The sequence below is a fragment of the Plecotus auritus genome (genome assembly GCF_963455305.1).
Source record: "Plecotus auritus genome assembly, chromosome: 7".
Lineage (NCBI taxonomy): Eukaryota > Metazoa > Chordata > Mammalia > Chiroptera > Vespertilionidae > Plecotus > Plecotus auritus.
In genome coordinates, this window is record NC_137774.1 from 35,656,262 (window position 1) to 35,668,293 (window position 12,032).

At 52.8% G+C, this 12,032-nt stretch overlaps 1 protein-coding gene across 6 annotated transcripts in view; it reads left to right on the forward strand.

Annotated features, from left to right (window-relative positions):
• Positions 1-12,032, forward strand: part of ABR (ABR activator of RhoGEF and GTPase) — a 188,689-nt gene that overhangs the window by 114,519 nt on the left and 62,138 nt on the right. For all 6 annotated transcript variants that reach the window (XM_080681597.1, XM_080681601.1, XM_080681602.1 and 3 more), the window contains one exon: positions 6,145-6,330. In XM_080681597.1, the coding sequence (XP_080537723.1) occupies positions 6,145-6,330 (186 nt within the window). The remainder of the gene's footprint in view (positions 1-6,144; positions 6,331-12,032) is intronic.

Genomic DNA, 12,032 nt, shown 5'->3' on the forward strand with positions numbered 1-12,032 from the left:
ATCTGCAAACTGGGTATACTAATATTAGTACAGCAGGTGCTTGTTATAATGTTGATGAGATGCCCTAGAGCCGTGGTCGGCAAACTGTGGCTCGTGAGCCACATGCGGCTCTTTGGCCCCTTGAGTGTGGCTCTTCCACAAAATACCACGGCCTGGGTGAGTCTATTTTGAAGAAGTGGCGTTAGAAGAAGTTTAAGTTTAAAAAACTTGGCTCTCAAAAGTAATTTCAATTGTTGTACTGTTGATATTTGGCTCTGTTGACTAATGAGTTTGCCGACCACTGCGAGACTTAACTCTTGTTTATGTCATTTAGCCTATGGTAAAATTAGTTCTGCTTAAAGCCACAGAACCTATCAAAGGCATTGGGGACTTAACTGTTCAAGGGGTTGCTGTGAGGATTCTATGAGTTTGTACAGGAAGCTCTTAGGAAAGAGCCCAAGCATTAGCTGATACTATTATTTCTCCAGTGCCGGGAGAGAATGCAGGTTAGGGCCTGTTTGTCTCTGTCAACACAGCCTTTCCCTGAGGGAAGGGGAGGCCTGAGTTCTCATTTCTTATCTGTCATTGTGCCTGACTTGAGTTTCCGTTTGTTGGCAAAGATAACAACAGATTTAGGGGCCAAGGCGCTCCCTCCCTGCCTCGCCTTTCTTACAGCTCTTGCCCCAAAGGCAAAAAACTGAGGCTCAGGCCCCTCCTCCCCCCCCCCCGCCCCCAGTTTGCTTATCCTGGGCCCCTGATTGGTTCTTTCTTGAGCAGAGGCCAGGGAGGGTGGGATCAGCTAGGAGGCCGGTTGGAAGCTCGACAGCTCCTGGAAGAGGGGGCAGGACCCTCCCCAGCCACAGCCTCAGATGATATGCCTCCGAAATAAGGACTCAAGCCCTCTTCCCCTCTCCTTGAACTGGGAGCCCTCCCCTCTCAGCTACCTGGTAGCTAAGCCCTTTGCTTTTTGGGGTGAGCTGACAAAGGGGCTCAGAGGAGAAGAAAATCTGTCCTCTTTGAGCTCCCTCCTCCCCCACCCCCAGATCTTCTCATCACCCCACCCCCATCCCCACAGCTCTGCTCTTGGGGTGTGATTGTTCTGAGCTTATGACTTCCTGATATGCCAGCGGCGAGGTGTGTGTACCTAAGTCTATGTACACACACAGGGACACACAGGGACACCCACAGGAGCCTCTGTTCCTGTCCCCTGGGTTGCTGGCTGGGCAAGGCTTGGTCATCTGGAACCTTCCAGGTTCCTAGGGGCTCAGATTACCTGAGAGCCTGGGCTGAGGTGGGCGGGGCGGGGCGGGGGGGGGGGGGGAGGTGGAGGAAGGGAGACAAACCAAATTCATGTCATTCTGTATCTCTTCTCCTCCTCCTCCTTCTTCTTCTGCTTCCTCCTCCCTCTTCCCTCCCTCCTCCTTCTTCCCTCCTTGCTCCTCCCTCCTCTCTCCTCTCTCCTCCCACTCTCTCCCCTGGGTTCTGCATCTGGCTGCACCCTCACCTACAGCATCCCCCACCCCAGGCCACTGCTGGCCCACCTCCCTTAGACTGTCATTCTGGCAGTTCGCTTTGTCATTCCCAGGAGGCCCATGGGCTCAGGTTCCTTATCTGTGAAATAGGTTACTGATGCCCAACTGCCTGGGCCCCAGGGAGCAGGAGGCTGAGGTGAGAGTTGGTAAGCAGGCCTTGCCGGCAGCCTGCAGGCCTTCTGGGATAGGAGGTAGAGGAAGTGGGCCGACTTCTTTCCCCTGTTTCGAAAGGCAGGGCTGGAGGACAGAGCAGACAAATGGCAGTGTGAACCCCACGGGGAGTTTGAACCGCCGGCCTGTCTTCCTGAGAAGCCGCTCATGGGAAATCAAGAGCCAGGGCTGGCTCTGAGGTCCTTGGGGATCCTCCTGAAGATTCCCTTTCTCCCCTGATAGGTAGAGAGCCCCTGCCCCAGCCCCCTGCAGCAGGATTGCTAGAGGGGTAACTGGCAGGCTAGCTCTTTGGCACAGGAGCAGTGCTGGGTGGCTTGTGCCTGTCGCCCGAACCACTGAGACCTGTATTTGGGGGTGCACCAGGTCAACGTAACTGCCGCCCTAGCCACTTGGCTCAGTGGACAGAGCGTTGGCCCGAGGACTGAAGGGTCCCAGGTTCGATTCCAGTCAAGGGCATGTACCTAGGTTGTAGGCTCCATCTGGTCTTTATCACATTGATGTTTCTCTCTCTCTCTCCCCGCTTCCACTCTCTCTAAAAAACAATGGGAAAATATCCCTGGAGAGGATTAAAAAATGTAATAATAATAATAAAACTGCCTTCAAGGGTCTCCAGCCAGCCAGGAACACACACCCAGTGCTCCCCCCCTCCGAAGTGAAATCAGGGCTAAGACCAAGGGTCCCCAGCCTTGTCCCAAGAGCCGTCTAATGCCCAAGTGTAGGCCCTGTCCGTGTGACCGCTGCTGGTGAGCGCCCATTTCTTCCCCTTTTGTAGACAGAGTGGGACGTTTAGGAGGAAGCAGAGCAGTTGTGTCTTGTCCCTGCGTGGGTGGCACATGAGTGCTTCCCCAGCAGCTTCTGAGAAGTCCCAGGACGGTTCTCTCCCGATTCCTTCATCCCCTCCTTGGTGGAGATTGACCATGGCAGGGACAGGGATGAGTGGTTCTGGGGCTCTGTGGTGACTTGGACCCTCCCCTGGCTCCTGGGTCGAAGGAATAACAGTGATCCTGAGAGCCCACTCTGTATCCTTCATGGAGGGCCGGGAGCCATGAAGCTGAGGGTGGCCACAGCTTCATGGCGGGGGTTGGGAGAACAGTATTCCTTTTTTCCTGGCTCCTGGTTCCTTCTGTGTCCCTGCCCAGCATGCTTACCCAGACCCCACCCCTCCACCTACTCAGATCTTCCCAACCTTCAAGGCCTGTTCCTGTCACCTCCTCTGTGAAGCCCTCCGAGTTGCACCTGCACAACCTTGAGACCAAGTCGGTTGGTGTTTACAGTCCAAGTCATGGCCTGTGTTGCTTTTGTCCACTAAGATATTTCATTTGTGTTGGTCCAGTTTACCGGATCGTGAGTCATAAAAACAATCTCCTGAAAAGAAAATTGGACCCCTTCACTCCCCTGCTTCAACCCCTCCAGGGAAAGCCACTTCACTGCTTGGGCTTAAAAGCCGCATTCCTTCCCCTGCAAGGTCCGGCTGCAGCCCACCCCTCCAGCCCCGCTTTGGGTCCCTCTCCTCCCCCTGCGCCCTGCGCACAGGCCCGCTGGCTGTATCCCAGCGCCTCTCTCACTAGCCTGTTCCTGCCTCAGGACTGGGCGTTGAGGCAGTCTGCCTGGGATACGGTCCCCTTGGCCCTTGCTCCCACGTCAGGGTGAATGTCCCCTTCAGCACGCGTCTCAGGACCTCCCCTTCCTACTTCCCCCAGTGCGTGTATGTGTGATTATGTGCTTGGTAATTTCCTTGTGTCCTGTCTTCCCCCCTACTAGATGAGGCTCCGTGGGGCCAGGGATTTGTGAATCCTGGGACACACGCCTTCAAATCCTCCACCCCAGTCTAGCCTCATGTTGTTAGGCACTTGGTACATTATTTGTGGGGTGAGTAGTAATCGTAGCAGCTAACATTTTTTATTGCCTTCTATGTACCAGGTACATACTCAATATTTTATATACATACCACTTTTAATCTTCCCATCAGAGTTCTTAAGAAGGTAATATTATCCCAGTTTTACAAACGAGGCTGCTAAGGTCCAGAGATGCAAAGTGACTTGCCCACACCTATTAAGTGGTAGAGTTGGGACTCAAACCCACACTGCCTGGCCTGCACCACCCGTGGCGAGCCCCATCGACTTCCCTAGCAAGGAGCTGGACAGGAAGGGTTTGTCGGTTTCAGCGCCGAGAGGGTCAGAAGGAGGGCTTCTGCTTTTTCTTGCCTTTTTCATCACGTCTGGGCTTTTTTAGAGCTGAGAGGAGGAGGGAGCCAGAAGCTGGAAACTGTCTGGGTGTTTGAGTAGATGGAACTTCCTCTTGTGGACAAACTTGGGTTCTGCCACCACCAGATGGGAGGGTGGAATGAAGCTGGGCTGGGAGTTTGGCTGCTGTGGCCAGCTTAGCTGGTGGTCATCTCTTAAAGACCATCTCTTAGGTCTCCCTCGGTGTAGGTGTTCCCTCCAGCCCAGCACTGCGTCGCCCATTTCTTGCCAGGAGGCTTCTCTTGTTGCAAAGCTCACTACCGAATCCTGTGACACAGTGGGGAACAGCTCCAGTGAGTCCACACCTGCCCAGTAACTTCTTGCTGTTCCTGGGTCTCCAGAGCGACCCAGATTAAGTCAAGGGCCTCTTGCCACACATCAGCCATGTCTGACTCCGGCTTCTCTCTTCCTGGGAAACATGCCGCCCCTCCCATGCCTTCTCTTTGTGGCAGGTTCTCAGACCCTGTCTCCTGGGGGGCCTTTGGGGTGCAGTCTGGGCGTCTTGCAGGGCTTTGGGCTGAAGGAAGGTCAACCAAAGAGGAGCTCTTTATCCTTCAGGATCAATTGTTTGGTTTCAGCTTGAATTTTAATAGTGTTTTTTAAGAATATATTTGTACTAGAGCAGTGGTCGGTAAACTGCGGCTCGCGAGCCACATGCGGCTCTTTGGTCCCTTGAGTGTTTCAACGCCACTTCTTCAAAATAGACTCGCCCAGGCCGAAAACCGACTTCTGCACATGGGCCATGAAGTTTCAATCACACTGTCCATGCGCGCCCGCACGTGGTGTTTTGTGGAAGAGCCACACTCAAGGAAAGAGCCGCATGTGGCTCGCGAGCCGCGGTTTGCCGACCACTGTACTAGAGGCTTGGTGCACAAGTTTGTGCACAGGTGGGGTCCAGCTGGCCTGCCCCAATGGGGGCCGATTGGGGCTGGGCTGGTGGGGGGGACAGGTAAGAGGGAGAGAGGGGGCATGGGAGGTTGGCCGGCCAGCCCTGCCCCTGATTGGGCCAGTTGGCTGGCTGCAGTGGGCATCATAGCGACCAGTTGTTCTGGTCATTCTGGCGTTCCAGTCACTGGCTTTTTATTTATATAGGTTGATCTCAGAGAGGAAGGGAGAGGAAGAGAGAGATAGAAACATCAATGATGAGAGAGAATCATTGATTGGCTGCCTCCTGCATGCCCCACACCAGGGATTGAACCCGAAACCTGGGCATATGCCCTGACCAGGAATCAAACTGTGACCTCCTGGTTCACAGGTCAATGCTCAACCACTGAGCCACACTGGCTGGGCTATGAATTTTAATACCTTTTTATCCTAAGTATAAAATTAATGTTTACTCATTGAAGGTGATTTAGGAAATATAGACTATCATACTGAAGAAAATACACACAAGCCCCATTATCCCACAGTGCTCCTGTTGGGCATGAAGATGATGGATGGCTTCAGCTCCCAGCCGGTGCCAGGGGATGGTCCTGAGTTATTGCCTGTCATCTCACCCTCTCCACCTTCAGGCCATGGGGCATTTGGTGTAGGCAACAGAGATGACAGATAGGCTTCATCTTACATGTCAACCTGGGCATTGAGAAAGAGTCTGAGACTACAACCAGGCTCCGTGAGAAAGATCATTTGACCACGCAGCGATGTCTGCCACAGGTACAGGAAGCGGGACAATGGCCTGTGTGCCACCTGTTCGCTGTCTCTAGACTAAGTGATGGGAGCTTGAAATATCAGTACAGCCGAGACTGGTCTTGGGTCTCTTCAAGACTCTACTCCCAAGTCCTAGAATCATGTTTTCTTTCTCAGTCCCTTCCACTGAAGTGCGACAAGAGCTTGTGACTGAGCAGCAGGAAAGAAGATGTGGAGCCTCTGAAACCGAAAAGCGAACCTAATACAGGCTGGAGGCCGGGGGCTCCTCTGGGCCTGAGGGGTAGAGGAAGTGTGTCCTGGTGCCACCCCTTGGACCTGGCAGGGCTGCTGGGCCATGCTGGGGCCAGTGACAGCAGCTACATCCCATGAACCACACTTCAGGTGCCCTGCCGTCCGTGGCTTTTTCTAGGCCAAGCGACGCCAACCAGTGGCGTCACTGGTGGTCCGTGAGGTCCGAAAGGTTGGCAACCGCTGGTGTAGGCAGAACTCGGACATAAGGGAAGGCTAATCGGTGCCCTGGGCCTGCTGACACTCTGGTTTATCTGCCGCTCTTTTTCCCGCCTCTCTCCCAGCCCATGAAGCCCCTGAAGGCCACAGCCACCACCTCGCAGCCCGTGCTCACCATCCAGCAGATCGAGACCATCTTCTACAAGATCCAGGACATCTATGAGATCCACAAAGAGTTCTACGACAACCTCTGCCCCAAGGTGCAGCAGTGGGACAGCCAGGTCACCATGGGCCACCTCTTCCAGAAGCTGGTGAGTGTCCCGTTGACAGAGGGTCCTTCCCCAGGGCCTCGGTGGAGCTGCTGGTGTGAGTGAGGGCCAGTCAGCCCCCGCCCTCCTGGTCTCCTTGAAGCTTCCCGAGTCCTGGAGGGAAGCCTGGGCCTCTGCTTTACTAGTATGGGGAACCTGGGTGGGCCTGGTACCTTGACTCACAGCCTCCCCCCGTGAAGTCTAGAGTGTTCTAGGGATGCTGGAGACGGGCCGTGTGCCTACTAGTAGGTGCTCCTGGCAGGGCACTGTTTCTCTCCCCTGCTGAGGTTCAGGTCTGCTGTCCCCCAGCTGACAAAGGGGCACGTGCCTGGTGGATGGGTAGGGACTGCTCACCACACTTCAGCGCAGTGTCTGGAATGAAGTGGTCCATTGGGAGACTATGTCAGTTACCGCCTGCTCTGAGGACCCTGGAAAGCCTGAGAGCCCAGCCCTCCCAGTGTGCAGGGGAAGGAAGAGGCTGAGGGGGTAGCATTCGTGTTGGGAAAGGCTGGCTGAGGTCTTCTAGTTCCCAGAGCGTCTGCAACATCTTCTGTCCTCGCTCTGTGTCTGTGTCTGGCTGTGTTCCTGGAGGACCCTCAGGTCAGAACCACGGGTCCCCCTCCTGGCTCTCTCCTGGGTTCATCCCCCATAACTCCATAACTTCTGCCAGCCCAACGGAAAGGAAGGGAGTCAGCAGCCATTGTTCTCAGTGTGAATGGTGGGGGGTGGGAAGCAGCGCCTCTCCTCCACCTCTCCCCGCCTCCCCCCTGCCCCCCCCCCCCCCCCGCGATGGTGGGACTGGTTGAGTGGTGGACAGGCCTCCACTTTCTTACACTGGAGAAAGCTCTTACTTGACTACTCCCAGGGCTTTAAGCTCAGCATGTTCAAAACTGAACTCCTTGTCTCCGAAGTTCTTTGCTGTTCTTCCTGCCTCTGTCTCGGTGGGTGCTGCCACCGTCCCATCCTCCAACCATTCGTGACTCCCTTAGACTCCCCACTTGGCACTTGCCCTCCCCCCGCCCCCTCTTCCCTCACTCTTACACAGTCGATTTCTTTTTTATTTTTAAATCTTTATTGTTGAAAATATTACATATGTCCTCTTTTTTCCCCCCATCAACCCCCTCCAGCCCACCCCCGCCCCCCACCCTCCTACCCCACTGTCTGCATCCATGGGTTATGCATAAACGTATACAAGGTCTTTGGTTAAGTACCACCCACCCACCCACCCTCCCCCACCTTCCCTCTGAGATTGCGCACTCTGCTCCATGCTTCCATGTCTCTGGATCCACTCCGTTCATCAGTTTATTTTGTTAGATTCCATATATGAGTGAGATCATGTGATACTTGTCTTTCTCTGACTGACTTATTTCACTTAGCATGATGCTCTCCGGGTCCCTCCATGCGGTCTCAGAGGGTAAGAGGTTCTTCTTTTTTACTGCTGTATAGTATTCCATGCTATAAATGTACCACAGCTTTTTCATCCACTCATCTACTGATGGTCACCTGGGCTGTTTCCAGATCTTAGCTATTGTAAATTGTGCTGCTATGAACATAGGGGTGCATATATTCTTTCTGATTGGTGTTTCAGGTTTCTTAGGATATATTCCTAGAAGTGGGATCACTGGGTCAAATGGCAATTCTATATTTAATTTTTTTAAATATATCTTATTGATTTTTTTATAGAGGGGAAAGGAGAGAAATAGAGAGTTAGAAAGATCGATGAGAGAGAAACATTGATCAGCTGTCTCCTGCACACCCCCTACTGGGGATGTGCCCACAACCAAGGTACATGCCCTTGACCGGAATTGAACCTGGGACCCTTCAGTCCCCAGGCCAACGCTCTATCCACTGAGCCAAACTGGTTAGGGCTATATTTAATTTTTTTAGGAATGTCCATCCTGTTTTCCATAATGGCTGTACCAGTCTGCATTCCCACCAGCAGTGTACTAGGGTTCCTTTTTTACACATGCTCGCCAGCCACAGTCCACTTCTTTCATGCTCATGGCCACCTGCTTCCCTCCACCAGCTCTGGGGCGCTCACCCCATGAGTGGCTCCTGCCTCCAGGCCCACCTCCCAAGTCCAGCTAACAGAAGAGTTATTGAGAGTCATCGAAACTCCTGGCCAGGTCTGCCCTGCTTAAATCCCTTTTATGGCTGCCCTTGCCCACTGGATGAAGATTGGGCGCTGAGAAATGGTTATTAGGAGACCCTTCAAATGCCACCCTCTGTCCACACCGGGCTTCTGGCTGCTCCCCCCCTCCCCGCCCCCTGTGCCCCTGACACTGAACTTGCTGTTCTCAGTTCACACTGTAGGCACTCTTGGCCTCTCTACTTGTGGCTCTAGCTGCCTGAAATGTCCTTCTCTATCTGGTCTGGCTTCTCCCCATCAGTTCCCAGTTTAGAAGTGACCTCCTTGGAGAACCCTCCCCACATGCAGCCCCTATGGTATCCCCCCTGTGAGCACTATAACTGCCTGTCTCCCTAAAACCATAAGCCATTGGAGACCCCCCAGAACCAGCCCAGTGCTGAGTGAATGAGTGAGTGGGTGAATGAGTGAGCGAGTGAGTGAGTGAACACACTGGATACTAGGGAGAACGTGGGAGGGCATTGAGGAAGGCGTCACAGGGTGTGAGGTCTGTCCCAAGAGACCAGCAGTGTTGTAGGGACAAGCACAACTCTAGAGTATGGTCACTGCTGGGTATGAATCTGGGTTCTGCCGCAGATTAAACCTGTAACTTGAGGCAACTTACCCAACCTCTCTGTGACTTGGATGCCTCGTCTGTAAAAGTGAGGATAGTAAAAGGACTTATCTCATTGGATTCTTGTGAGGAATACCTGGAAAGTGCTTGGAACAGGGCCTGGAACATAGTAAATCAGTAAATACTCAGTAGTTAGCCATTATCAATACTGTTGTTGTTATTATCACTATTATTATTATTATTAATATTAGGAAGAGGCCCCCAGAAGGTGTTGTTGCAAGAGAATTCCACACTTCTGGTTCTGGCAGCCCCAGAGTTCTCCCCAGTTCAGGGATGGCGAATACCCAGTCATCACTCCGGCCTGGTCTCAGGAACCTGAGCCGATTGGTGTGGGGCAGCCTCTCTGCAGACCTCAGGAGGGCAGAAGAGACCAAAAGAGAGGTTGGGAGGTGCATACCCTGGAGTAGAGTGGAAGGGCTGTCTCTATTTATCTTTGTCACTTGCACCCTGCTGTTACCAGGGACTCCCATTCTGGTCCCAGATCCATGGGCCTGGTCATGAGTGTGCTCCCCACCTCCCTCCCCCAGCATCACAAACACATTTGAAGCCCCTGGGGCTGCAAGCTTGGGAGGGCCGGGCGGAGCCAGGGCAGGCCAGGCATCTGGAGGCAGTTGCTTTTCTGCTGGTCTCCAGGTATTTGATTATCCATCATGGAGAGGAGGGAATTAGCATCTCTGCTGTTTGTTTTATGAGATCACTCAGTGCCTAGCTGCTGTTTCCAAGCAACATCTACTTCCCAGCCAACAGTCCTGGCAGGCCGGGCCTTGGGCCCTGTAGGGGAGGGTGTCCCATGGAGATGAGTGCCTGGGATGGCCGGTGACCCCTGCATTCAGGCCTTCTGCCCAGGCTCCTGTTTCTGGTTCACCTCCTGCTACTCCCGTAGGCAGTGGGATGGGAGGGGAGGGTTGCCACCTGGGCACCAGCCTTTATCCTCCTCCTGGGAAAGGGGACAGGAGAATGCCTATCTGGAAGGAGGATAGCAATGATTTTTACTTTGGTTTAGGAAGCGACTGTCTAGCACATTCCCGTAGCTTGAGACACCAGTGGGCCAGCACTTCCCCTGGAAAAGGAAACAACCTCCATCCCTTCCTGCCTCTCCCCACGAGGATTTTTTTTTCAAGTCTGGCCTGTCTGGAGGCTGAGACCTGCATGGCTCTGATCTTGTCTTCTCCATAAGCCTCCCAGTTCTCACTCCCCCCCGCCTCCCACCGGCTTTCCTAGGCCCCACCGCCAGCTTCCCCGTGCTCTGTCTCTGCCCAGGCTGCTTCAGCTCCTGGCCTCACCTGTTTGGGTCCTTGAGAAGCACACAGATTCTGCGAAAAAGCAGAGTGGTCCAGAGTAGGGCTTAGAAGCAGGCGCTTTCCCAGCACCTGGGTAGGAGCCCTGAGGAAGCCCCACAGAAGCGGAACCTCCTTGCTACATCACTGAAAAAAATTTAAACCAGAAAACCTGGAGAATAATGTAGCTAACAACTATGTGCTCACCTACTAGAATTCACAGGTGTTAAGCTCTGGAGGTATATGGCAGAACTTTTTTTTTTTTTTTTTAATCCTCACCAGAGGATATATTTTTTAAAATTAATTTTTAGAGAGGAAGAGAGAAAGAGAGAGAGAAACATTGATGAGAGAGAGAGAGAGAGAGAGAGAGAGAGAGAGAGAGAGAAACATTGATGTGAGAGAAACATCGATCAGTTGTCTCCCATACGTGCCCTGACCGGAAATTGAACCCGCAATCCTTTGGTGTATGGGACAGTGTTGCAACAACTGAGCTACCCGCCAGGGCTATGGCAGAACCTTTTAATTAAAAAAATAAAGCATTACACCAAAACCGGTTTGGCTCAGTGGATAGAGCGTCGGCCTGCGGACTGAAGGGTCCCAGGTTCGATTCCGGTCAAGGGCACGTACCTTGGTTGCGGGCACATCCCCAGTGGGAGGTGTGCAGGAGGCAGCTGATCGATGTTTCTCTCTCATCGATGTTTCTAACTCTCTATCCCTCTCCCTTCCTCTCTGTAAAAAATCAATAAAATATTTAAAAAATAAAAATTTAAAAAAAATTAAAAAATAAAGCATTATAGACGAAGATGCAGTCAGTCTCCCTTCCCTTTCTTCTTGTCCTTCCCTTCAACCTAGAAGCAGCCGCTGGCAGGCATTTGATGGGTATCCTCCTAGGCTGCAGTTTGTGTTTTACTACATATCTGTATTTTTTTATGGCATTGCACGTACTTTTTAAATGGACATAAGTACACACACACACACACACACACACACACACACACACACATATATACTTATTCCTATATTTTGCAATTCAGTCAACATTTGTTGTGAAACTTGTCAGTTGCTACTCCCTTAGGCAGTGGGATGGGAGGGCTGGGTTCCAGCCTGGGCACCCAGCCTTTATCCTTCTCGTGGGAAAGGGGACAGGAAGATGCATTAGAGCCCTTGTCCGGTGCTAATTTACACCCCACAAGCCGTCTGTAAAAGCTCCTATTTCCCCACATTCTTGCCAACCCTTAATCCCATGAAATGTTTAAATCTGGGCCAGATGGATGGGTGTGAAATGGTATTTTATTGTAGTTTTAACTCTCATGTCCGCCCTGTGCTCCCTGAAGAGGACGTGCACTCGCACAGCACAGAGAACGCTTCCCGAGAATATTTGAGGAGTTAAGTGGCCGTGCCTCCGTTTCCCCTTTTGCAGAAAGGGATGATGGCATCTGTTCTGCCTCCCAGAGGAGGCGAGGTTCTGTGTGGTGACGAGTCATGCAAAGCTCTGTGTTAGGTTCAGTGTGACACACGTGCACATGTGCCGTGAGGCAGGGCCTCTGGCTCCTCGGAGGCTGAGGACCACGGGTCAGGGACCTAGAGGCTGAGGGAAGTGGGGACTGTGCCTTTAAATGCAGTCCCTCACTCTTAGCATGGGGAGTGGAACCCTGAGCAGGCCACACCC